This window comes from Stylophora pistillata, chromosome 11 (genome assembly GCF_964205215.1).
Source record: "Stylophora pistillata chromosome 11, jaStyPist1.2, whole genome shotgun sequence".
Lineage (NCBI taxonomy): Eukaryota > Metazoa > Cnidaria > Anthozoa > Scleractinia > Pocilloporidae > Stylophora > Stylophora pistillata.
This window is the reverse complement of record NC_142529.1, coordinates 14,037,616-14,065,167: the sequence shown is the minus strand read 5'-3', so window position 1 is coordinate 14,065,167 and position 27,552 is coordinate 14,037,616. Positions and strand designations below refer to the sequence as shown.

Below are 27,552 nucleotides of genomic sequence, written 5' to 3'. Positions count from 1 at the left end.
AATTCAGTTTACTTCAGCCACCAGAATTTAACTCTAACTTATAGGTTCGTTAAAAAACTTCTCACTGTTCTTGCTGTATGGATGATTTGAAAGCTAAAAAATCTTTAGTTAATGTAACTTCATCTCAGACATCTAAGATTTGATATTTTAAAAATCGCTTTCTTAAAGAAAATCAAGACAAAGTATAATTTACCAATGTTTTAAACCGCTGACACATATGCATGCAGTCCTGTACAATGGGATGCTGGTATAAGAGGTGGAATGGTACGGCTTCTGTTTCCTCGGCACCAAGCTCCACAAATACACCCGCCAAGCGTTCCTGTTATGGATAATAACAATAGTTACACTACAAGAAGATCTTCAGAAGAATTCAGAGCAAACAAAAAATTTAAAGGCTTTCTGGAAAAATTAGCTACCGTCTATACCGTTTTAAAATCATAAAGGGATAAGATCTAAGCGGCGTGCTAGAGAACTAATTTTGAAAACAGACACCTTGAAATGGTTCTAGAATAGGTATCATTCATGTATTCACTTTTTAATCAGCAATTAAAGGGTAAATCTATTTTCAAAGGAAACTTACGGAAACATGACAACTCCCACGGTTTTAAATGTCTTACCTTTGCAAATGTGTCATCTGGGTCAGCAGTAACATTGAGGCGGTAAGTGTCTTCCCGTTGCCCTTCTCCATGATGAAAAACCTGCCAATGGAGACAAAATTAAGCAAAATGATTCAAAATAAAGATTGAAACAAACCAGACTCTGATTCACGATTGAGAAAAGCAAAGCTTGTTACCTTCATCAGCGTGTCCAGTGTCACAAGTGAGTTCATTTCAGGAGGTGGTGATGCGGGTTCCTGGGATAAAAACCAATCCATTAATAAATGTGCGGTTCGTTGCCCTAGTACTCAGCATGTGGACGAGAAAAGATTTTTAACTACAGTTTAATCTCCCATAAGCATCTACCCGAAATGTCAAGTCTGGGTGGTGCGCTTACGGGAGGTAGTCGCTCTCCAGAGGTCAGACTATATGGGGTCCACATTTCGGGTAATTTGTTCATGGCGACTGGACCTTTTCGCTAGCGCTTATCGAAACTTAGAGTACTAACTTTTAGCAGATAGTTCAAGGAAAAAAATCTTTAGATCTAAGGTTATTATTGTGTATCTCATTAATTATTTAATACGGCGCGTTTGGGACAATTCAAGAAAGAAACTTGGCTCATTTGTTATTCCAAGTGATGCTGTCCAAATTTTTACGGGAACGGGACACAAGCGAAAGTTCACGCGTTTAGGGAAACACTTCTGGTGGCTCCACGACATCTGTTGAAACAATTATCAGGTTCCGCTCGTAAGAGATAAAGACGACTGCGGTCAAGTGGTCGCATTACGTAAATAGAAAGCTTCTCTGCAAATCGAACAGAATGACCACAAAAATCAACCGTAATAAGCGGATTGTCCGCCGTCCATAAGTGCACTTCACATACTGCGATTCAGTTACTTTGTTATAACGTTTAATTTGTTTTCCTTTATATTTTTTTTTTCTGTGATAACTGCTTTTAATGCATGAATGTAGTTAACATTTTGTCGTATTAATTTTTGTTCTTATTTCATGTTTAACGGAGAAGAACAAAGGAGATGCCTTGCGTATGAATTAAATCCCGTTCGCGCATGACAATGATCTCGTTTATAGATAATTCATGGTAAAATATGTTTTACATACCTGAATTTGTGGGACACTAACGTCACCACCATATTCTTCCGTCATTGGTTGAGGGAGATGAACTAAAGACTTGCTGGACGGCATTGGTTGGTTCGCAGCAAGACTCAGTCCGCGAAGAAAACCCTCCAAGGGGTCTGGGTGGGCAGCAAAGTACAACAGCTGTTTCACAAAGCCGGGGAAACAGTCACATGGTCAGATAGGTGCAAAGTCATGTTCACTTTCTAAGTTTAGTGACTTTCACGATAAGACATATCCTTTACTCATTGAAATTGTTTATTCGACAGATACAATATAAATATCTGGAAAAGAAAACCAGAAATTCATATTTCTTAAGTAGAAGAAAAGGGGCTTACATGGCAAGCAAAGGAGGCCAATTCCTCACTAAGCAGTCACAAACATGTTAATCTATAAAAAACTTTTTTTTACTTTATGTTCAAACCACCGCCTTTCCAAATTTTTATTAAATACTTCAAAGGAATATCGCAATCGACCAGATCTACGTAACACTAAAAATTATGCTATAGGATCAAAATATAAGGTGCTATCTTAAAGTTTGTAACGACCTATGAAAGACAAAGCTTAGCATAATATAACCCGAAAGTACCCGGCCAGCATTCCCTTACCATATCAAGGTAATCCACCGATGGGACGCCATCGTTATAATCTGCAAATATCTGATAAAACGCCTGCAATAGAGCAAATCACTGAGATTTTAATCAGCTGTCTACTTACGCATTACATTCAAGTAACAATTCAATGTAAAGCTCAAGGAGAAAAAGAAGAAGTCTTTTAAATCATATATCACGATCTCTCTTATCCAACTATTTCCTCCTAAAATCATCTTCCTCTCGTTAGTGAATAACACCAAAGAGGAGGAGGTGATCACAAACAAACAGCCTTCAATTATAAGTCACTTAGTTGCATTAGTCAGCGCACACTAGAGTTGGCCATTTGTCCGCACTATCATGCGCACAAAAAGATGCTACCTACAATACTATGAACACATTTGTTTGACTTACATTCTTTAGCTTGCCTAGTCTGTCAAACGTAGGAGGCAGATCCGGGTCTTGAGGGTTTTCAAGCTCTTGTTGTCCGGAGAACCACAATCCTACCTATTCACAAGTGAATACAGAGGAAATTTTCAGTTGTATATAGTAAGGAACTAATTACATGAAAGGGCGATGTGTTCATGTGAAAGCATAGTCCTTAGAAAGATTCTGAATATACCAATTGTGATTACGTCTGATATGTTGAACACGAACAAAGCAAACGTGTACACATTTAGACAAATGGCGTCGTTGAATAATGAAACATACAAGACAAACAGCATCACCGCAATTATTATAACAATATTCTTTCAACTTTAATATACTATTGCAGGTTTGTAAGATTTGAGGTTTTAAAACGAGCTGCCAAGCTTTCCAAGAGGACCAAACTATACAATACAATATAATCGGTGATCCTCTGCAACATGCAGAGTATATCTTGCAGTTACTACTATTTAACAATTATTCCACGAGCGCACGTTGGATAGGAGATGATAGATAGCCAACGAGGCGCTACGCGCCTCATTGGCTATAATCATCTCCTATCCAACAAGCGCGAGTGGAATAATTGTTTTATTAAAAACGCCCTCAAGAAATTATTATTTTGTATAAGAAGAAACCTGATTTTTTAGCTCCCTTTTGATTTTAAGCTGACGCATACGCTAACCATATTTGTAGATTATGGTATATTGGCTGATATACCATAATAGCTAAGCCAATAAAAAGTCTTGAATTGCATTATCCAATGATCCAGTTTTTAATAATATCGATTAACATATTTTTTCAATACCGGCGCTAACTTTGAGCCACATATTGGCGTGAATTGGCGCTTGTTAGCGCACTAACGATATCACAAAAATCGTTAGTCCTTAAATTATGTAGTCGCTAAAAATAACCCCAAGGTATACAACTACCGCACATAAACAAACCTGTTCAAACTGTGACTGAGTTAACGTTCCTGACAGTGTAGTGTCTACCTCACGACAGCGCTTCAGCGTTAACAACAAATCCATCTTTGATGCTGGGGGCCAGGGCTGCGCGGCCGCCAAAAGAAACCTCCGCCAATCAATGAATTCAGTGTCCAGAGCAAGTAATGTGCACACATCCTGTAGCTGGTGAGTGAAAAATATAATTAGTCATTCACCCTGGTATGAAGAAAGATTATGCAAAGCCATAACACGTCATTCGTTCTGTCTAAAGACTACTGCTCAAAACATCAGCTTTGAAACTCTTAAACGGTGGCCAAGTCACATCATCAACACAGTTCATTAATCCAAATTATCGAATAAATTTGATCGCGGAGTCATCATGTTGCCCGCTTAGGTCTCAATAAGTACACCTTCGAGCTATATTTATCTTGGTCCGTCGAGGGGAAGGAAAAGTTTACAGCGATAAATTCCGTCTGTAAAATCACTCGTTGAGGCTTTCGCTTCGACGTAAAATCTGATTACCTAAGTGGATCTCGCCCGTTGAGATCGTCTCTTGAATCCAACCTTCTTTATTATTATTTCAATTTGTTTATTGTCATGCGTATTATACATGAACCTCTGGCCCAGATACACAGGGCACCCTGATCCAACGCATTGAAATTGAAATTCCTTTCCAAACGCTGAGGAACTATTGTTTGCGCCTCGACATGCATAATCCTTCGAAATATGTCTCCAGAAGTTCTTATCAGACATGAATGTTTTCTTGACCATCCGCCTTTGAAAATTTTGAGAAAATCTTTCAGAGCAATCCAACCAACCTGTGGCTGTGTTATGTTCATCCACGAGTCTGGAAGCAGTTCCATTCCGTGCTGTTGAAATAAAAAAACAAAAGCAACATAAAAAGGCGTTTATGAACGTGACTGCAACTCTTATAAGAAGTACAGATTGAACAAGTTACAGCACAGGAGTTAACAAGTTACAGCAAGGAAACATAAGAAGGTACATTGGCAGCGCTCACTGTTAAAGCTGTCATATCCATGATGGTGTCACAAAATGCTCGATTGGAAATGATACCACTTGGGGCTGTCTCCAACATCTGCCATAACACACACAAACAATACATTTGTAAGTCAAGAGTATTAACACTTTCTTCATTTTTCCCCTAAGGATTTTGCCTTTCGATATCAGAACATTCACTAACGGCCGCGGAATGGAAAAATATGTCTGTCTCTGTCTCTGTCTGTCTGTCTATCTGTCTGTCTGCCAATCCGTATGTTTATCTGTCTGACTATTTCTTTGAATGTCTGTCCATCGGAATGTCTATATGTCAGTTTGGTTGTGCATATATGCTAGGAAAGTACTAGCTAATCAATCCAAGGCAATTATTCAGACAAAAGGTGCAATACCTGTCGATGTAAGTGCAAGAGTTGAGTCACAGTAAACGTGTCACACTGAGGCACCTCAGTAGGGCTTGGAGGCGGCGGTGGTGTGGGTGTCTTAAATGTCTTGGTGTCCTAACAATAGAGACAACAGTAAAATATTAAAGTAAGAATATAGAGACAGAGTGGACAATAAGCACACTGAGAGGAGGTAGCTCAATGCTTCCACAAAAGGTAGAAAATCTATTCATAACTTAGCTTCTTTCAACGGTAAACTTTTTCATCTTAACCTCAGTAGATATGCAAAGCGCGGGTTAAGTAGTGTATACAGATTGAGGGGTGATTAGGGGTAGTATTCTGTTCTCAAAGTGTATGCCCCAAACCAGGACAGGCAACTGGGATCAGTAGATTTTTCGCTTAATCAGACAATTGTTGGAAGGTCGATTTCTTGTGTGGAGCAATTTAAGTCCACTTATATTCCCTCAGTTTACCTTCACTACATTGACAATATTTCGCTTTAGTATAATATCAGAGCTGTGCAAAGAGTTTCCAGCAATCTGATAGGTCGAGCGGTTCCTTATATGACGCTATATAAACCGATCCACGCGGTTTATATAAAATGTTAAAATAAAATGTTAATAAATGTTACTAAAATGTTATGATTTTAGAAATTTCTCTGTTGTTCAGCTCTGAAATTATAATAAAACAATTATTCGCCTCAGGTTTGGTGAATATTGTCGAATAATCCCCTAGACTTCGTCTCGGGGATTATTCGGAGATATTCACCTCGCCTTCGGCGAATAATTGTTAAGTATAAAGACCTGTATAAAGGGCAGATTTTCCTAAAGCATGAAGGGAGGATCATTTTCCTTTAACCGAGCTTTATCAACGAAAAATGTATTTGAAAAGCAATACCAGACTCTTACCAGATCGAGAACAAAATCTTTGTCCATCAGAAGACTTTCTTCTTGTAACTTTTCCTCTTTCTCCACTGCAAAACGTATGCTCTCTGCCATTTCTTTGATGCTAACACCAAAACAAATCCAGTTAAGAAAACATGTTTTACCAAGCTACCTCATCATTTCTCTAGTCCACGCCTGACTTATCTTTTTTAGGATTCGTTGACATTTTCACCAATCAATGACCAACCTGCGATGCTTATGCAGATAGAATTTCGACAACTACCTTTCAGTTTCTTGCAGGAACCTATCCCCCAGCCAGTCATCCATGTCTTTGTAAGTAGAATCCGCCTTTCCCTGAAATGGAAAGATACATGTTGATAGATAGACTCATTTGAGTCTGAAGTAATCAGTGAGCACCTTACATGAATCTACACTTAAGAATACACGCAGTAGATCAAGTAATCGAGTAGAGCCAGTCATGTCCTCGAGCTAGTGTTGGACAGGGAAGTGCTGAAAAATAGATTAAGTAACCTTTAATCAAATGAAACATCCAACAGAGCAAACCCGCTAAGACAAAAAAAAATTCCAGTAAAGGGCATTTAATACTTTTGATTCCCCTCTACTCAACTCTGTCAAGAGGGACAACATCACCGAGGGAGGCACACATACTTAAAAATATAAAGAGAATTCCCATATTAACAATACTAATATTCCAAGGTGCATTGACATTGCATTATTTCTAAAGCAAAACATCCCTCAACTTATCTACATCTGCATCTACAACAGTTCACCACAACGAAAGCAAATTATTTGGCACGCCACATAAGTGAACGAGTTCGTTAAAAGTCATTCAGAAGAAGGATAATTCACCCTCCCTACTGTCAAAAAGACAGGGGAGGCATGCGAGCATAACAGAGCCGTGTGGAATGGTTTGGTCTGCTCTAAAAGTGGTCGCCGAGAGGTAAAGAAATCCACGAGGTCACAGAGAGCTTACATCATTTCAAGTGGGTGCATTCAACTCGAAACTGAGCCAACAGCTATAAAAAGAGTACCTTAAGTTCCTGTAGAACCGCCATGGCATGGTTCTTGATCATTTCAATGCGAGTTTTTAATCCATTGTCTGAAAGACACAAGATATGATGTAGTTTGTAAAACTGAGGGCAAGAAATTCAGCAACACACAACACATGTTAGGCAGACTTGAAAGAAAGCGAGGTTTGGGAGATCTTTTCACCTCACCTTCTGAGCCAACAGCACCAAGAAATTCTTTTCTTGCTCTCTCCTTTGTTTTCTGTTTGAGCTTCTCTTCTTCGGACACTCCTTCTTGGTTTTCTGGTGGAGCTAAAAATGATCACATAAAAAAAACGAATACACCAATTTTCCCTTACGCTGAAGCTATGGCAATTTACTACAGTGGAATACCGACAGCTATAACAACGTTCCTCCGACCTAGTGCAAAGTGAATTTCAAGACCCTGACATAAAGTGTTAGTGTAATGGCTGATAGAGCTTGAGGGTTGGTCTCATTTTTATACTAAGTTTTCAATAACACCACACGGTGAACATACGCGGAGGAGGTGTCTCTGCCTTAGATGGTGATCCACCCTTTCCAGGACTCTTCCTTCCTTTCTTGTCTTTCTTGTCTTTTGCTTTTTTCTGCATGGCTTCTTTCTCTTTTTCTTTTTCTAGCTCGGCCTGTCTTATAGCCTCAGCCTCTTGCTCTGTCTGATCTATCAAGGCCTTTTTTGTAAAACAAAGAAACCATAGTGAAAGGTATAACACATCGAAAATATTGAGCGAGGTAATAGAAAGTCCACCAGAATGTTATTAACAGGCACAAATTCAGAGATAACTACTTACCATTGTCTCGATGATTGTCAGAGCCATTACAAAAGCATCAAAGACGAGCTGTCAAAAACAGTAAGCTTAAAATGTTAGTATTATCAACGGAAAGTAGAGTGGTATCCTCAACGGAAAAAATTCCACTAAGAAAGATTATGTTGAAAGCCATGACTGTCCTGACCGATACAAAAGGACTCGGTGATGTGAGCTTACCAGTTGATGTTTAGATCTACACAACCTTTCCTACCATGTGCAGCTCGTGTGATATGATATTATGATGTGACATAATAGTACTCATAATACATATTGTGCAGCTCCTTTCACTCAAAATACGGAACTGTGCTCTCACTGCGCAATTAGTATTTCCAAATTATTACGATCATAGGCCACAGACTAAACGGACTGGTAGCTTGTCTTACTTTCTCATCCGGGTCTGAAGGAGGCACAGGGGTATCTGGTTTATCAGGGTCAGCTGTTTTGTCCTTCTTCTTGTCACTTTTCTTGTCTTTTCCTTTTCCAGTGCCTGGTTCTCCAGACTTCGGACGGCGAGGAACTAAAGGTATACTGGAGATCAAGCAAATAAAGTAAAATTAATCTTATGGACAAAGACACTAACAGCATGTCTACCCCGTTCAATTTAAGGGCGCTCTTCATCATTCAAGTCTTGCCCAAATGAAACACGTGGTTCACGCGGGATCAAGAGGAAAACGAACTCCAGTCCTTACGGATACAGGCGCGAGATTTGTGTTCTCCCATATCAACAGAGGATGTAATTCTGTGGCAACTCTAGCGCGAGAGTGTGAAAACTGACGAGCAGCAGTCAAAAGACAACGCCATCACGGCCAGGGCCGAGTTGTTCAAAGCTGGGTTAAGATAACCAAGGGTTACTGTGAATTTAATTAAAGATATGACAGCTTAAAATGAAAATTCAGTACAATTGTTTCTGTAAGCAATTAGATGATTGGATGTTCTTAAAAGAATCGGGAAAATTATCGTAGAAAGGCTCTTGAATACAGAAGTACAGAAACCTGGATTAAAATTTAACCCTGGGTGTGCACTCATCGGCCTTCAAACAACAGAGCCCAGAACCAGTTCCGTGGATGTTAAGAGATGACTGCTAATTGTAATCATTGGAAATCGGAACCCTTCATTATACAGCTCATTCAACTGTGAGAAGAGACCAACTATGACATCAGTACCGTGCAGGGTTACAACATGTTTCAATGCAGCACTGTATTGCCAACAACTACTAATGATTCAGTAGCAAGTTCATCTCTAAAGCTTACGTGTTTCATGTACCTTGGGAATCGTCAGAATCAAAACTTTTGCTTCAAAATTAGGCCTACTTTCATAAATTTAATGGTAGTTCGTCTCCATACAAGTTTAATTTTTAACCGTCACATTTAGATCACTTATAAACGGCTTCCATTAGTGCAGGCCTGTTTCTGTTTAGATAGTCCAGTTGCAACAGACTCTTTGCTTTTATTATTTGTAGATATAGAAACGCAATAAAAGTTGTTACGACTTTTAAAATACATCCTACTCTAAGACTTGTTTCAGATTTTAAACTCCTGATTAAATTTGATATCTGTTCAGAGAGGCATGATGATAATTGCCATATCTACAGCGCAGTTACCGAGGCTTTTGTTCCTCCTCAGGTGCTTCTGAAGGTTCAGGAGTCTTTGAACTCTTATCTCTGTCTTTTTTACCAGATGGACTTTTCACCTCAGTCTTTTCAGCAGCTGTTAAGTTGGTTACACTCTCACTTCCTCCAGACTTGGATGACGCAGATTGTGGTCTTACAGCCAATGGTAGTTCCACAAGTGGTAAGCGTGCGTATTCTGTGATAACTTCTGATGGTGTTTTGCCTGTTAATAGTAAAAGGGGGGAAAACATTTATAAAAAGTAATTACTATCTGAAAGAAACAGCAATCTCAAGTCGTAACGACGAAATAATGGCTTGACATGATGAAAATCCCCAATGGAGAAAATTTTAACAATCATGAAGAATCTTTGGACATCCATTTAGCTAGCTATAACTTTCGAAATTTTCGGTAAGAAATAAATAAGAATAAGAAACATTTAAATGATAGTTTCTGAGACTATGAGCCGGTTATTTACACGAAGTCTAACCTAAACCACGGTTTTTCGCAATAAGAGGGCCTCAGACTTTCTCTGTTATAGGGTTGATTTAATTTTAAAAAACGTCCTTCCACTGTTTGCTTTCGGCCCTCTTGATACTGTTCACAAAGATGAATTTTCAGATAAAAGATTCAGCTTAACTGAGGATTCTCTAGGACGCAGTGTTGTTGAACAACGGCTAAACTATGTTTGAATAATCAGACCTAAAAGTTTGCGGAAATTTTCTGTTACGTTAGCGACAACTTTCGCCTTGAAGGCCCATTTCTAACCGAGATGCCTTGTGCGCCCGGATTATTTTTCATATATGAAAAATACGCTATTTTCCTCGTAGTTGCGGAATCGCTTTGATATCTTCTTCCATATTACTAATTAGGGCTTTCAAAGTTCCATCTTGAATCATGTGCGAACAACAAACTATCGTAGTATCCATATCAGTAAATAGTTTTTAATTCTTACATGTACGACGGTGAAAAACGTCATTTGAAAAGTTGATGCCGCCGAAGAAGCGGTATAGAGGAAGGCCAAATCTGCGCGGCTCGGCAAAGGTTATTCGACTTCGAGAGTCTGTGTATGATTTATGGAGGGCAAGGAAAACAACCATGGGTTTCGGTAACACTACAGACAGTGCTTTTGCAGAAATGTTATTGCATTGTTCCTACGATGGAACTAGAGACTCTGGGGAGATTTTTTCGAGGTGAGAATAATTATTTGACTGATTTTTACTTGAGATCCTGAGATATGTATGTAAGCGATCTCATTTGTACAAGTCATTATTCTATAATTGAAATGCGTAAAGTAAATCCGTTTTGGCCAATATTGGTTATTTGTTTATATTTTATTTAGTGCTGAAGCCGAACAATTTCCTTCAACATCAAGTAAACTTTGTACAAGTTTTATACACAGACTCGATTTATGATTTTTCAGTCTCAAATATTTAGCTGCAAATTTTTTACTGTGTCCTTCACCAAATATTTGTTTTTCTTTTTAATGGTGTTTGTGAATGACTATCAGAGTTCGCCATTTATAGCATAGTTAATAGAGCAAACTGGATTCGCTCTCTTAACTATGACTTCAGATATGAAATAGTGGTTTACGATAAAACAAAAACTGTACCAGTGTGTGATAAAATTTGTACAACTACCTGAATGGAAATAAATTGTTATGGATTGTCTCGTGATAAATAAGAAGTTTATAACTATATGAATATACTTTACCCGCAGTGCACAAGGTATGTTGACCTTAAGCAAGTTTTTAGACCCAGTCCATTTAGCGAGAGAAATTTCCAAAAACAAAAGAAAGCAGCCTCACCTTCCATACCAACATAATAGTCCCTCAGCAGCCGTACTGTATCTTGGTATCTGTCGACTTCTGCTTGCATTAGTGTGATGTAGAAGTTTGTAAGGAGACCAAGCCGATCTTCCAGCCAGCCTTCACTCATCACTGATTGTCGCTCCTTCTCTGCCAAGTCTTTTCGATTGTCACAGATATCGTACAAACGATCACACAGGTCCTGCACGAAAAACAGAAAATCCCTGTCAACAGAAAATTAAATGAAATACAACGAAGTCGTCGACGAATTATCTATTGTTTAGACGGTAAAGAATTCAAGAAAGCCAAATAACAATTCCAGCTGAGTTCAACTGATTCACACGGAGGACTTTTTCCTTGTCCAGGCCACACCCACGAGTTACTATTTTAGAACTATTTCCAGCAAAAAAAAGGGAAGTAGGTAGTACATACGTCTAGCTGCTGGTGAAGCTCCGCCTTGGTATCCTCGTCTCCTCTCATATCTTCACTCACTTCATTGTACGACTGCAAGATCAATTGCACAAGCAACTCTGTTATAGTTATAAAACAAAAATAGTGGTAAGGTTGAGCTACTGAAAGTAACGATTGGTGCTGTGCCAAAATTTGAAAGAAAAAAAAAAACTGCTGATAGTTGCACGAAAAGGTAGCAAAAGGTTGCAGTTAAAAACGCTCAAGATATATTACCCGTAAATAACGAAACAAGAAACAATATTTACGTATGTCTCATAGCCCCCATACCATGGTTACGGTGCGCAATTTTGGATTTAATATCGGGAGGTTGACTGGAGGTGTGTTCTTATTTCAAACAGAGGTCTCACTCATGAAAAATGCTTCGCCTTCTAGTTGGAAGAAGTTTACTGGAACGAAGGTTACATAGTAACTCTTCATATATTTTTCCAACTTGTGAGTCGCAACTCAAACCCGCATGGCCTTAAAAGTCCTAAAAAGGGGTTTTTATTGCCAAGGAACACGACGCATTCGTTGAAAGGGAAAAGACAATTCAACAATGCCGGAGGCCAGTACCGCAGGGTAAGGGCTCACCTTCCGGAGTTATCAGGCGATCAGCCATTCGAATTGTTTCAAAACGGCAATTAGAGAGTCGAATTTTGGTATACGGGCCAAAGGCTTATCGAACTGTCTAACAACCTGGTTCCCTCCGAAGTTTCCCTCACGATAGCTGGAGCTCGGAAGTACAGCTTCTACAGGTAAAGCGAAGCCAAATATAAAATCTCTTTAAAGTGAGACCATGTCTCCGATGTAAAAAGCATCTTACAATCTCTCTGCCTGTTGATAGTTTTGAATTACCGTTTAAACTGTTCTTTACACTTTACCTTTTGCCATTGAAGGACATATTCCTGTTTCTCGTCTGGCCTCTTCAAAAACGCTACAAAATCTTTTCTGTAAAACGAACCAAATTAGAGCTACAATGAATGGTATAGTAAAATGTTGGAGGTTCGAGTCACATTACAAGAAAGCGAAAAGTCATAAGGGGAGTTACAGTATATTTATCTTATAAGATGTTTTGTTATGTAGTATCGCTGAGTATTTTTACGAGTTGTGCCGTATTCCGACGAGCTCTAGGGCGAGTCAAAATACAAACAACGAGTAAAAATACATATATCTTATTAGACGAGTTGTGTCGTATTTTGACGAGCCCGTAGAGCGAGTCAAAATACCACCAATGAGTAAAAATACTCAGCGATACTACACAACAAAACGTCTAATAAGTTATTTATTATCCAACACGCCAAATTGTCATTTCAGTGCGGGCGAATTTCGCGGATATTTATTTACAGGGAGTGCGTGACATAAGTATGCGAAGCGGTATGGAATTGGCGCATTGTCATGTTGCTGTTTCTATTTTCTTCAATAAATGAAGAAATTTCTTGGTCGTCTGACTGTTTTTCTTTATTCGATTCATCTAATAAACTTGGATCTATATTCGCTAGCCATTCCGACTCTTCGTCGTCAGAAATATGACTCAATTTGTCCGCCAATTTTTTTTTCTTTACTTCGCTTGCGCGATGCGAGAAAACCTGTCTAGTCGGTTCTCTGGAGTACAAATACCGCGTGATATTTGTACTCGTCTATGGCGTTATTTGTACTCTACGGAGTGTAGTTGGATAATAATCCGCGATACTACACAACAAAACGTATAACAAGATATTTATTATCCAACACGCCAAATTGTTATTTCAATACGGGCGAATTTCGCGGATGTTTCTGGAGTACAAACATCGCGTGATATTTGTACTCGTCTCGCGCGTTACTTGTACTCTATGAAGCACAATTGGATAATAAATAAAACCAATTACTAACAAATCTCTTTTGAAACATGTTCATTTAGAGTGGATTGTGTGGTAGCCGTCATGAATGCCTAATTACATAAAAAAACGTTTGAGCTTCTGTAGCCAATTTCTAACCTTACTCCGTAGAAATATCTATGGATAAGTTCTCTTTCCCGTCTGATCAATCCAAACACGTTTTTACAAGAGTCAACATAGACTTCTTCAGTATTTTCCCACTGAGATACAAGAACTCCAGCAAAATCCTACAAAGACACAAGTGGATGAATACGTACAGATTTCTTACACTTAAATACTGTAAAACGTAAACTTTACTATTTTCTTGCTGGTGCCAAGAAAAACTGAGGGGAAGTCTTAAAAGGAAACCTCCTTGCATAGAAAGTATGAGCCTTCATTCAATTGTCAGAGAAATGGGGAATTCCAGCCATTTAATCGTAACGTCTACATCAACGCCTCGTACCTCGGGTTATTTTAAACGCTACACCTTTCCAAACTAAATCATATAATTACATACTAGATATATGAAAGCTTTCAAACAAAACTTCAAACATGCACTAGAAAACATTTGGTACAAAAGAAGAAAATCCATATATCACGCTATTTGGTCTTTGTTCTTCTTGTTCCAGTACTTTCTCAATCTTATTATTTATTTAGAATGTCATAATCCTAAACTGGCCCATCTAAATTAGCTCACCTTTTTGCCGTCCAGTTTAATGTAACAGTGTACAACGTGCGAAGCAAATAATAATAAAGTTGTACTTCTGACATGAGGTCATATTTCACTGGAAAAGTAGCAAACATTGCATGATATAAATTAAAAAAACATACCGCATCAATGGCTTGGTCAACATATTCCCAGTCCTCGGACCCAGGCTCTGGTTCAGGTGGTCCTTGGGGTTCAGGTGCAATCTCCTCCTCTGGCTCTTCAGCGCTTTTTTCTAGGATAACAAGGTCACTCGGATTATTTATCCTAGTTTATAACGTACAGGGAACCTTTGCTACCTCAAAACTCGCATTTACTTAAAAAAAGAAAATGTTTCTCTTGGATTTGAGTTATCTATTACACTGAAATGTTGCCCATGGTGTCTTAAACACTTGACACTTAAATAACCGCTGCCTCGAGGCAATCTTTGTTCCCACTTCAAGTCATTGCGATGCGATTTTACCCTTGAAAACTAGAGTGACAAGTAAGTACAAGATATTCTACAATCCAACACCTTGAATTTATTTTGAGAAAGCCGTGTAATCCTATGTGCTCATATTACAATCCCATCATAGGAGTCCAGTTAAATTTTCACTGATTTAAGGTAAAGTTCACCAAAATGACTTGTATTTCCATAAAGCTTTGCTTTCCACTTCCACTCAACTTCGCTTTTCCATCATAAATTTGATCAAAAGGTACTCTTTGTAAAACTTAATATTTTCCTTCTTTCCAGTCATTTGTTCTTAACTCTTGATCACTCGATAACCTAAACCTTTCTATATTTCTCAGGTTCTAAGCGTTTAGTTATTTTTCTGTTCTTGTGGATTCAAAACAAAATTAAGCCAACATCCTTAAGTGAAAAAAACAACACGAACCTGTCTCAAGAATGAAAAGTTATCCTTAATCATGCCAGCTTTCAGTTCCGTCAAATAATGTTTGAAAGAAGGAAAATTTTCCTGGCGCATGCTTTTCTAAAGTTAGAATGTCCTTGAGAGCCCTAGGAGTATCTTGAGATGTACTATACCCGTCCGTGAGTTTCACTCTCGAGATCAAGTATTACATTCAAATAGCCTTTCTTATTCTTCCTAAGTGGGACAGGGCATAAGCTCTGACTCCAATATATAGAAAAGGAAAATATATTTCAGAGATCAGATGTTCCCATAAAATGCTGCAATAAAAAGACACTACCGAAAAAGAAAATTTAACATAGAAACCGCTTCTCCAGTCAATAATAAAATAAACACATACTGGCAGATTTAGCCCTCTTTGATCCCGGTCTTGATCCCTTGGAAGTAGGCCTCGAACCTTTTCTTGACGCTGATGGTGATTTGGAACCTGATCTTGAGCCTTTTTTAGAACTGGAGGGGGATGGGGTGCGACTTTTGGTTCCTTTCTTCGATGCTGGTGGGGAGGGTGAACGTTCCTTCTTGCTTTTCCTGGACTTTGGAGAGCCTTGATACAGGGACAACAACTAGTGACGTTTAAATATGTTTAATGTTCCTTAGAAGCTAAACCAAAAAGACAAGCGCCTGATTGTCTTATCCTCCGACAAAAATTACTAAAATCAATAATTCAACTTGCTAAATTTTCAAGACAGATCAACTGCTCATACAATTGACAAAAGTATTACATGTACACTTCCAATGTTGAAGAGGATAAACCATTATAGATATGAATGGCCAACTACGAATTAATTTCAGTCTGATTAACTCTGACATGTCACAAAACTAGGTACTTTGGCTTTATCGACTAAGTTGATAATGTAAATTGGTAACCATTAAGGGTTTAAACTCTTTACGGTGGCTAATTTATGCTATCACCTCAGTTGATAAAACCAATTACCTTGATACCCCCATCGAAGCAGCACCAAAGTTATTTAGAAATTTACCCCTTTATTCATATGTCACAAAACTATCAAGGAGTAATTAAGACAAAGTTGGAAATTGAAAGTAGTTCTGCCATGGCAACGCGAGGAACATATAACAACTGCAACCTTCACGCTATTGTATGAAAATTTACGCAACAAGGCTAAATAGTTTCGAAACAAACCTGGTTTAGAGTCTGCTTTACTCTTTGAGGTACCCTTCTCTGACTTGCCTACCTCAGAAGGAGCCTCAGATGGTGGAGCAGCACTTTCTGGAGGAGCTGTAACACCCTCACTTCCTAAGCCCTCACCCGAAGGCCCATCACCAGTAGTTAACTGAGTACCTGATGGAGTCTCAGCTGGAAAAAAAAAAAAAAATGTCAACCTCTCCACTAGGTCTTTAGCCAAATCATTCAGATTGAGAAATTCTATGATTTATTAGAAAGTTGAAGCATGATTGTATTGAAAGAAAAATAAGACTGTGTCTCATATGTGGGTTAGGGATGATTGAATTATAATGTAATCTTGCAACTTAAACACCACAGGGCTCATGCATGAAAACCATATGGAAAAAGCTTAAGCTAAATTTACCATTTAGACACGATTGTCTCACAAAGATATGTTACATGGGCATTTATTTGCCTCATGAAACTTTTTTTTTAACAAAAATCGGACAATTTTTCAGGTCACTGCCAAGTTATTACTCTAAATCACTACAGACAATTTCAACTGCAAATCCAAATGTTAAAATAATATTGGTGACCTACAAATATCTTTATGTACTCAGTAAATGTTACCTTCAGCTGCTTGTCCTGGGTGAACAGAGGGTTCCTGTTTCCAGAAAAAAAAATGCAGAGCCATTAAGGAATAGAGATTAAGGCCATACATAACGTTAGCTCCCAGACATTGTGACTTAAGCATGATATTTTTGTCTAATCATTGGATATTAACAGACTTACAGTATACCACAGATGCAATTTTGAATTACTCATGTTGATCGCCACATGTACTCAGGCAAAAAATATCTGCCTTTGTCCCACTTCCCAGATATGTAAACAGAAGACAATGGCACAACTGAGGGGACAGAACCAAACCTAGTAGGGAAGGCAGGGGGTAGCATCTTTATTCCACATTCAATGTATCAGTTGATTGTCTAACAGTTTAGAATAGAGCGAGTGAGTGAGCTTGAGTGAGTGAGTGAATTTCAGGGCCATACCTACACCATAGTATGACAAACACTGTACCATGAGGTAAAAAGGAATTCAGGAGTGGGTAGATCATGAATGCTACTAAAGTCTCAAACATTAACAAGAACTAAAACTAATTAAGAATTTGGTCTCATCTTACCTGTAAGCTTGACACTAAAAGTGTCATTTGTTTATTGATAGTGACATTAAGATTCCATTAAATGTTGCAGTAATACATTGTACCCACTGAAAAATTGTTCTTAAACTGGAACATTGTACACTTGATATCAATGAAGATTTAACTCACAGAAGGAAGCTCCTCAGGTGGTGCAATTAATTTCTGATAAGTTTCATTCAGAAGGGCTGATACTTCATCATACAGTTCATCTAAACACAAAAACAGGAAAATTTGAAGTGACAAGCCAGTTGACCACCAAGGTGATTACCTTGACTTTTAAAAACCCTATATTGTCCACCTCTTGAGGGATTATAATGACATGGACCTGATCAAAATAAATTAGGAAACGCTTAGCTGATACAATGTAATGCAAATATCAGTGAGCAGATAATTTCAACAACATATATAACTGTAATTACCTTGACTGGTGTTTGCATCAATACGTTGAAGAACACCAAACTTAGTAAACCATTTTTCCAGCTTTGGCCAGCCATCACCAAAGCCTACAATCCTGTAAGAAGAAAAAACCTCTCACATCAAGGTAAGCAAGTAACTCTTCTTACTACCTTGCTTCCATCATTTCATGTTCAGACCATAACTTTAAATTATGGCATTTAAAAGAGATTGAAGAAATTCATATAGCTGAGAAATATGTCAAAGAAATCTTGAGTCAAGCTTCCAGTTTATTATATTTCAGCCACCTAAAAATTTCATTAGACAATCCTATGTATTTCATTAAGGTTACTTTGCCAGAATAGAGAGTAAAATAAGAATAGAGGAAGGTTAACCTCTGCTGGACCTGCTCACGGTCATTTGATGGATCAGTCACGGGGATAACTTTTTCATGTTTATTAATTCCTGTGTAACTGCCTTCTACTGGTGGATTATACTCTTGATGGTATTGCTGGGAAGATGTGGGATCATCTGAAAACAAACAGACCATTGGTTGCCTGACATTAAAAGAGGGACAATTCTATCAAGGCATACTCATGTCCAGTTAAACATTTTTAAACAGTTACAAAGAGCTTTCATCCGTCAGAAAAAAAAAGACATTCGAAAAAACAGAAAAAGAAAAAATAGGAAAAAGAAGTTGGTTGGTGCTTAAAAGTTTGATTTCTGTGAATTATACGTAAGTGAGTGAGTGAGTGAGTGAATAAAAAATAAGAATACTTCTATTTGACACATGGTAATTACTGAATTTGGGTTGTCTGGACATCAATTCCTTTTGCCAAAAGTGTGACTGGAGAATTACAGAACTTCCGGTTTTCTTTGCTTTTAAGATATTAAACCAATATCAACCCTCATTTGTCAAGTTAATGAAGTTAGATTGGTCATAAAGTCCTTACACATTCGTCCTTCAGCTCTCTTTAGTGACACTTCATCAGGCAGGTCAAACAACAACACCAAGTCAATACCACTCTTGGGTGCAGGAGTCTGATCATGAAAAAATATTCCATTGGCAATGCAGTAACTCAGTTAGGTTAATATATAGTCTACCTGTAAATAGATAGTACCTAAGGACAGGTAAAGTCCAGAGCTGCCTTTACACATTGTCAATAAGATTGGTGAATGGTTTAATATCTTGGTACATGCAGCATGTCAATCACAAATTTCTTCTAAAGTGAACTGATAACATCAGCAAGAAAACAGCTTAAAGTGTAGGCATCCATTGACATTCATTAGCCACTTTTTCATATCACAGAAGAGGCAGTGAAACTATTTGATTTCAGAGATAATTTCTAATGAAATTGTGCACATTCTTAGCCAAAAAAAGTCACAAGTCTGTAGGTCCATCAAGATAATGACCAGGCACTCCAGTCAGTCAACTGAAACTAATTTCTAGTTTCTTAATAAATACCTACCTCATGTGGAGGATGAGGGTCTGGTGCCAGTCTGGATTTCTTGGTCTTGCTGACTTTACTAGGCTCTTTGGCAGCTTTAGCATCCTTAGCTTCCTTCTGTGCATCATATCCACTGAGTGATTTTTCCAGCAACTGAAAATTTATTGGAGAAAAACATTAAGTGAAATCCCTTTCTTCTAGGTTAAACACCTCTGGGTGTTGATTTCCAACTCTGCCAAGTAGACAAGGTTTTTATTCCACCCTTAGGCTTTTTCTGAAGAAAGGTTTTTCCCACAAAGCAGGGTTCTTGCCAGAGTTAATTTACATTTAAGCCTAACGTAGGCCATATCAACTAAGTGTAGCATCAAGTTCATGTGCATAGCCATTCAATATGCTTCTAAGCTGCTTGAAAAAGGAAACATACATCAAGGACTTGGAATAATATGCACTACTTGGGTATCGGGGTAGCTAGGTTGTTGCAGAACCTGGCTAACCCTTGCATGTAATGCATAAAATGGGTAATTGGCATTCTGTTTCAGAATAATTAGATAAAGGGAATAATTTAATTTCCTAGAGTTCAAGGGACTGGTATCACAGGTTTTTCAATTTGAGAGTCTTGAGATGCTTATATTTAAGGTAGTCACACCCCATAACAAAGTTGAAATGATTGTGTAAGAGGAGAAACAGGAGTTTAGCCAGCCATTCATGATCCCCAGTGCTTTCAGGGGTTGAAAAACCTCACATAACTGTCACATACATTATGAACTGAGTTGGTTCCAATAGTCACAACCTACCTTGGCTTGATTAATGGTACTAGGAAATCCATCCATGATCCAACCGGTACCCTCTGGGACTTGCCTTTCAAAGAGAATACATCCTTGTTTATAGCGATCATCATCGTTGACTATGAGTCAATGAGAAATTTCAAAAAGAACTACATCTAATGGATCACATTTGAATGGGCCATTTGGTTTCACTAGAGTTACTATAAGTAACCACACTTACCTGACAGCTTCTACCATGATATCAACTAATAATTGGTCCGGTGTGGTTTTTCCCTTTTTAAGAAAGCTATAAGCCTTTGAACCCAGTTTAGCACGGACAGTGAGCTGCCAATAGAAAACATCAAAAATTTCATATTAATAGTTTATAATTACCTTCAGTTTAAACCATCAATCAATTGGTGACAAAGTAGAGATTATCCCAAACACTGTTAAGGAAGACAAGAAACCTAAGGATCCCTCCGGCATGTAATATTTGAACAGCTAACAAAAAATACTACTTATTGTAGTCAAAGCTCAATCTTAATGAGGTCAATATTATGGTAAACATTATCAAATTAAAAAGAGCTGCAATCTTGGAAGACATGATTGAGACATATACTCATTCATGACAAGCAAATACCCCCTAACAGTCTACAGCAATGCTTGTTTTCCTCAGTTAAGTATAAGAGTGTCATATGCACCCAAACACTGTTATGGAGTGGGGAGAGAGAAGAGCCCATGAAGTCCAAAAAAAGGTTAATAAGGTGCCCTCTGGGTGAGGACTTTTATTTCCAGACATCATATTTTGTTACATTTTCATCTGTTCATTTAATTAAAAGTTAACTGTAACAAAATTTGCAGTATCATATTTATCTTTCCACAAAGACTAAAAGAAATTTGTAGTTTGAAGTTTTAGAACCACCTTATATCATTGAAAAGGGACTGACTGGTTGGGTACTTCACTTACAGCATACCCTCCATTACCATATCTACTTTAAATACCAGTGTAAATGGATGTAAAAGAGGATACAATCAGATAACACTCACAGTAGGCCCTTTAGTTCTTGATAAAACAGGCTCTAGCTCTTTAGACTTAGATGGTGATTTCTGGTCATCATCTTTTATGTCCGTCATTTCTTTCTCAAGTTCTTCTTTAGTCTTATCTCTTTTTTCTTCCACATCTACAGCTTCACTGACTTGTTTTTCTTCCATTTTGTTAGGATCTTCACTTTCTATTTGTACACAAATACAATGAAATTTTTTTAATCCAACAACCTGTTTTATAAATGGTGATCATGAGCCAAATGTTAACAGAAGTCAATTCAAATATGGCTTCTTTTAATCTTTTGGCCTACTGCAGCTAGCACAGTTTTGGGTCCCTAAAAGATGAGCTTCCTACACAAACTCAGCAGTCAGTCAATCAGGCTTGACTCCAATGTATTCCCTCCTCATGTGATTGTGCAGTGATCAACCACACAAAAGTGAATGTGAAACCACGACATCAGAGCTCACTGGGACTTTGTTCTTTTTTTAATCTAAGATCAGCCAGAAAACAAACTCACTTTCTCAACAAGGGTGACAATAGAAAAGGAGAAATTTTTTAAGAGCTCTCCATTCAAGTTCCTTATGAGTTTGCTGAATACTAACCTCTCCTTTCTCCCATTATTTCTTCTGGTGCACCTGACTGTGGTGTCACAGCCCTAGACTCCTCAGATGCTTGATCTTTACCCTTACCAATCTCTTCATTGATGCTCACTCTCTTAGAAGAGGTCCCTTCAACCTGAAAAAAACAATTCATTCTTGGTTTTAAGGCTTTTTAGGTTACCAAGAATTTGTGTACTTGCCTCCTTTACGACTACAAATTTTAAGATGAATACCATACCAGTATTGCTGTCTCCTCTGGAGGTTCCTCAATACATTCATTGCTTTTAAAAGCATCAATGGCATCTACAACAAGATCATCCACTGAGAGTCGAACCATTCGATGACCTGGAATGAAAGAATGGTCCAAAAATAGAATAGATTTTAATCATATGAAGAAAAAAAAGAGAAAAGCCCTTTCTTTGAAATTGGAAGAAGCCCTGCTTTTTTATATCTATCTTATTGGCCAATAAAAATAGCTTTCCGATATTCTGTGCATTCTTTAAACACAAAGGCACGCTATATAAGGAAGTCTTCCCTGGGAAGACCTAGGCTCATTTGTCACTCACCGTTGACGTGTGCGGGTCAAATTTAAATGCTGGTAGATGAACAGAAGGAGCTAATGAGATATCTATTGTTTACTTCCACCAGTATGGTGGCATGAGGTAACGTGCAAACCACCTACTTCGATCTCAAATTTACCGCCACAAATAAAGATAGTTTCCATTAGAGAAAGGAAATACAAATCTAAAAAATTCTTGTATTGTGATGAATACATAAAACAATTTTAAGGAATGCGCCTGCTGTTCACTGCTTTGGAGTAGTAGCTGTAGCTCAAGCTGACTTCACTCTAAGAGTTCTACATCACACGACGGTTGATTGACAAATGGTCCAGTGGGACCTAAGGCTCCTTTTATAGCGCGCCTTCGTGTTTAAGAAGTGATTGGTAACTAGCAACAAAATCAATTTGAAACAGTTGCTTCATACTAGCAAAAACCTTACAACACTTTTAAGTACAGGTAATAACATAATGTCAAGTGCAATTTTATGTATATAAGCAAGAGTAAAACATAGCAAAATACTGAATGTTTGGCACAAGTACTGTTCATAAACAAGACAGATTCCTCCCCCATCTCCACCCACGAGAGTTGATAGTTCCAAAATAACAACCCCAAGGTACTTTCCTGACAACAATCTATGACTTGTGGTCAGCACCAAAAAGAAATGTGCAAAAAATTCCAATCATCCTGCTAATGAAAATAAATTCAAACATCACCGAACAAGTTACGAAAAAACAAAAAAACATCACTCACCTTCAATAATTTTATTGATTGTTGTGGTTTTCCCACTAAAAAACTTTCCAAGAAAACAGACCTTGATTGGAAAAGGTGGAAACTCAGGTGGAGGTGGAGGTGCCTACATAATAATAATAATAATAATATCAATAATAATAATAATATCAATAATAATAATAATATCAATAATAATAATAATAAAAAATGGAAAACCCGTAACAATCTATTGACATCAAAAGCACCTATTTCCTACCTATTATTGGTGTGGTGATCTAGTTAAGTATTCACTAACTTTTCTAATACCATAAAAATGAATTACCATGAACACCAGCATATAATTAGTGGTTCCAAAAAGTTTGTCACAAATCAGGGGTGTGGCTTTTCTGCCAGAAAATTTAGTGAGCTTGCTGTAAATGTGCATAAATAAACACTATCCATCTAGGCGTTATAAGTCTTTACAGCAAATTACCAAGAACTTCATTAATTGACCCTGGGGCGGATCCAGGGGTGTTTGGGTGGTTCGGTGGAACCCCCTAAATTTTCCCTCAGAATGCTGGAAATCATGTTTCCGAAGACCTAATTTTCAAAATCTTGGACCCCTCAGAAGGGGAACAATTCTCCAAACCCCTCTTGACTAAATCCTGGATCCGCCCCAGTGACAATTAACTGGCTATTTTGTGCTCTTATGGAAAAGTTGAAAATTGGAGATTTATTTTGGTTTGTTGTAGGCATAGTTACGAGGTTAACCTCAAGTTCAAGAACTTGAGGTATACATAATCACTGACTCTACCTCTGGTGGTGAAACAATGTTGAAGAGCCTGTGAATGATGTGACCTAGGACTGCATTATCCTTTGCAGGTCCCTGGATTTCTGATCCTTCAATGGGAGTCCATTCACCAATCAAATTCTACATAAAAACAGAAAAAAAAATAACTTGACGTATATGGTAGATGTCCACATATTTAGATTTCTGGTAAGTTTAAAATCATTTCAATCTAAACTTTACCTTAAAAGAGGCTATTAAAAAGTTAACCCGATTAACAAGATGAAAGGCATTTCATATAATTATGTCTGTGCAGAGATCAACACCCAAACAACAAGGAAAACAGAACTTCTAGGTTTCTATGGCCTCTGAAACTAGTCTATATTTGAAGACGAACTTCATGCCAACCAAATGTAAAGTTGCACATTGTTAGCTTTTGGTTGCTACTCACTTTGTACTCTAAAAAGTCTCCTTCATCCATCAAATCTTCCTTTTCTTTCTCAATTTCTTTCTGTTTGGAAAGTTCAGCACTAGACTCTTCTGGTGGCTGAAAACGAAGAACAAAGAACACCATTATTTACTTTGGATGTTTCCTAAATACCCTGTTTACAAATTCAAGTTCAAGTCAAGTGAGAACAATCTCACCAGCTAGTTTGCAGGTATAACACAGAAAGTAAAAGTAAAAATAACTAAATTGAGATAATACCATCAACAGTAATTGAGATAATACAAGATTAAAATTAAGACTTTAAACTATTTACATAAGACTAGATATATCCCTTCATAAAAATAATGAGAAAAGCTAAAACTAATTAAAGATACAAGGTGTAAGTATGATGATCATATCAAACCTGACAAGGCTAGTTTTCTATAAAAAACCTTACATAGATCTATAATATGATTCAGGTATTAGTTCCATAGTTGTGGCACCGTGAACCTTCACGATTTTAAACCGTAAGTTGCGGTGTTAACCTTTGGCAGCTTTTAAAAAACGTAGTTTAAAGTTATGGCTTAGGGAACATTTTAAGCAGAATACAGTACATCTAGTGTGAAAAAATTGACTTAACCTGATCCTCATAAATGGGAAGTCCCTCTAGAAACAGTGCTTTCCATTCCCTGAACATCTTGGGTGGAATGAGTCTGTGTTGGTAGATACGAAATTTAATTCATATATAATTTAACTTTTGCATTGATGGAGAATACAAATGAACAACAGGTCATCATAAAGTAAACCAATCATTAACTCTTTATTATTTTTATCGTAGAATAGAACAGAACAGAGAGTACTGTATGAAGTGCACACATTATTATCAAACCAACAACAATTCACTGTAAGCACAAGCAATAGTTTGTCCACTGCTGGGTAATTTTTGCTGAGAAAATGAAAATGTTGTAATTCATTGTACATATCTTTTTCTTCCTCTTTGGCACCTTACTGTAAATTTATAGCTAGGTGCCTTAGGAAGTCACTTCCTTTGTTAAAAAAAACTTTTGATAATTATCACAATATAACAATAAAGTTTGTCACAGTACATGACATGAATAAAACTCCTCACCAATCATGTTTCATCAACATGAGAGCAACTCAGCTGTTTATATAATTATACTGTCTACCCCTTGCACATTTCCAACCCCTATATGCTACCAACAGTGATCAAATAATCCAAATTATAAAAGCACTTTAAAGTTGTACAAATTTATCAAGACCTTAAAAGTTTGTTGATTGGTACAATGAACATTTCAATGCTTTCCTTTAAGACCATACAGTACATTCCATCTTACTTTTCAGTGAGTTCTCTATATTCTCCTACTTTACAGGAAAAGTCCACAATCTGTGACAAAACCTAAGAAAGAAAAAACCAAAAGCAAGGAAAGACAAAAGAGTTCATTAAAACCAAAATTTACCGTATTTACCCATATATAAGACATGCCCATGTATGATGCGCATCCTTATTTTTAACCTAATTTATCAGAAAAAAAGTTTTTCATGGCATAAAAGACAAGTTGAACATTTGTACAATTATTTATTAAGACCACAAGAATAAGAAATTTGCCATATCATTAACATCAATATCTTTTGCTACTTAGTTATTTATGACATTATTGAAATCAAACTTTAGGACTTCAAGTAAGGCCTAGCTACTTTGATGATTCCATGGCCCAGTAAATGTTCTGAGTGAGCAACAATAATGTCCAAAAAGTATTGAAGATTTTGTGTCATATCGTCATATTTTTAGAATTTTCAAACTAACTCTATGCAATTTTCTGGCAATAAAGTCAAGTAAACAATATAACCCCAATGAATACCATTGTGTGCGCTTTCTACACATAAGAAATTTGTGCATTTTTTGCTTACAACAGAAATAAGTTATTTAATAAAGCTTAAAATGTGTTACTTTTATTGTTGTGTTTAACATAATTATGCAAATTAAGATGTGAGTGACAAACAATGGAATCCGTGTATAATATGCGCTGTGATTTTGATGTTTATTTTTGTAAGAAAAAAGTGCGTATCATACACGGGTAAATACGGTAGTGTTTTTCAAAGCAAAATGACATCTGAAATTCATAGACTACCAAACAGCTAACAAAAGGGTGAAATAGATATCTTTCACAAGAAATGGAAAATAAATGTTTAATCCACATTTGATCCTTTTTTGCAAGTATGCCTTGAATCTTTTTAAACATATTCAAAACAATGCATTGATATTATTAATTTCAGTACTGTGGTATTCAATTAATGTTAGCATTGTAAACTATATAACTGTAAGATTCCATTGTAAGCAGCTAATTGTAAGTAATGTATCTTAAGTCATGCATTGTAGTAGAGTTTATGTGTTGTAAGTAATACATGTCAATGTAAATAATGACTTGTATAAAAAAACAAGGATAGAAGAAATCAGAGGATCAGAGAAAGCAATCAACTTACAGAGGTATGAAGTATGTCAATCATTTAAAAAAAATTTCTCCTCTTCATCGGCACAAGAATTATTTTTCCTTTGAGCTTTAATCCATGCCTTGTATTAAATGTCAGTGTCCCTAGGCAATTAACTTACATAATTACCTGTTACCTGCATAACAAAACAACCTGCCTAGTATATTAGTATACTATACTAAATTACAGAGCCGGTGAAACATTATAAGAGGAACTTACCTCCCTGCAGATGTTATAGTGCTTTTGGTACTTTGCCTCTGCAATTTCTGCTTTTAATTTATCATTCAATTCCTGGGCTTTCCTTGTCTCTTCTGCATATTCTATTCTAGCTTGACGACACAATTCCTGTTCAAAAGTTTAATGTGATGGTACTACTCAATCACAGAGTAAATCATTTACTAACCTACATGTATCATGATATGAACCTTTCTCACAATAAACTCAGGTAAGCAAAATACATTTCCCAGGAATATTTCTTCAACATAAGTACAAGTAGAGCAGTATAAGAGAAGATAGTGCACGTATATCACAATATTCACCAAGCAGATTTTGTAAAACCTTGCATGAAAATTTTATCAAACTTAATTAGGGCCAGCTATTTACACCAGGTGTAACCCAAACCACAGTTTTATGCAAACAGTGGGCCTCAGGTATTATCTATACGAGGGTTAACTATATTTTCAAAAATGTTATTTCTGTTGCTAGCTTTTGGCCCTCATGATGCTGTTCACAAAAATTAATGCTCAGAAAAATGGTTCAGCTAAACTGAAGATACTTTAGAACACAGTTTTTGTTAAACAATGGCTAAACTTTG

General features: G+C 37.2%; 1 protein-coding gene across 2 annotated transcripts in view; it reads right to left on the bottom strand.

Moving 5' to 3' along the window:
• The window catches only part of LOC111327208 (sperm flagella and cilia-associated protein 2), a 48,577-nt gene that overhangs the window by 273 nt on the left and 20,752 nt on the right, over positions 1–27,552 (bottom strand). For both annotated transcript variants that reach the window (XM_022931336.2, XM_088739348.1), the window contains 42 exons: positions 26,958–27,083; positions 25,586–25,647; positions 24,871–24,943; positions 24,255–24,350; positions 23,831–23,947; positions 23,059–23,161; positions 21,987–22,093; positions 21,752–21,884; positions 21,152–21,336; positions 20,346–20,449; positions 20,135–20,198; positions 19,362–19,493; positions 18,846–18,933; positions 18,288–18,423; positions 17,919–18,010; positions 17,629–17,708; positions 16,932–16,965; positions 16,320–16,493; positions 15,519–15,722; positions 14,396–14,505; positions 13,685–13,812; positions 12,593–12,659; positions 11,694–11,765; positions 11,262–11,463; positions 9,448–9,679; positions 8,231–8,375; positions 7,830–7,877; positions 7,538–7,709; positions 7,210–7,311; positions 7,024–7,091; positions 6,255–6,325; positions 5,996–6,095; positions 5,097–5,204; positions 4,709–4,786; positions 4,509–4,559; positions 3,691–3,873; positions 2,735–2,827; positions 2,339–2,401; positions 1,716–1,874; positions 794–853; positions 618–698; positions 194–319 (listed from right to left, as the gene is read on the bottom strand). In XM_022931336.2, the coding sequence (XP_022787071.2) occupies positions 194–319; positions 618–698; positions 794–853; positions 1,716–1,874; positions 2,339–2,401; positions 2,735–2,827; positions 3,691–3,873; positions 4,509–4,559; positions 4,709–4,786; positions 5,097–5,204; positions 5,996–6,095; positions 6,255–6,325; positions 7,024–7,091; positions 7,210–7,311; positions 7,538–7,709; positions 7,830–7,877; positions 8,231–8,375; positions 9,448–9,679; positions 11,262–11,463; positions 11,694–11,765; positions 12,593–12,659; positions 13,685–13,812; positions 14,396–14,505; positions 15,519–15,722; positions 16,320–16,493; positions 16,932–16,965; positions 17,629–17,708; positions 17,919–18,010; positions 18,288–18,423; positions 18,846–18,933; positions 19,362–19,493; positions 20,135–20,198; positions 20,346–20,449; positions 21,152–21,336; positions 21,752–21,884; positions 21,987–22,093; positions 23,059–23,161; positions 23,831–23,947; positions 24,255–24,350; positions 24,871–24,943; positions 25,586–25,647; positions 26,958–27,083 (4,629 nt within the window). The remainder of the gene's footprint in view (positions 1–193; positions 320–617; positions 699–793; positions 854–1,715; positions 1,875–2,338; positions 2,402–2,734; positions 2,828–3,690; positions 3,874–4,508; positions 4,560–4,708; positions 4,787–5,096; positions 5,205–5,995; positions 6,096–6,254; positions 6,326–7,023; positions 7,092–7,209; positions 7,312–7,537; positions 7,710–7,829; positions 7,878–8,230; positions 8,376–9,447; positions 9,680–11,261; positions 11,464–11,693; positions 11,766–12,592; positions 12,660–13,684; positions 13,813–14,395; positions 14,506–15,518; positions 15,723–16,319; positions 16,494–16,931; positions 16,966–17,628; positions 17,709–17,918; positions 18,011–18,287; positions 18,424–18,845; positions 18,934–19,361; positions 19,494–20,134; positions 20,199–20,345; positions 20,450–21,151; positions 21,337–21,751; positions 21,885–21,986; positions 22,094–23,058; positions 23,162–23,830; positions 23,948–24,254; positions 24,351–24,870; positions 24,944–25,585; positions 25,648–26,957; positions 27,084–27,552) is intronic.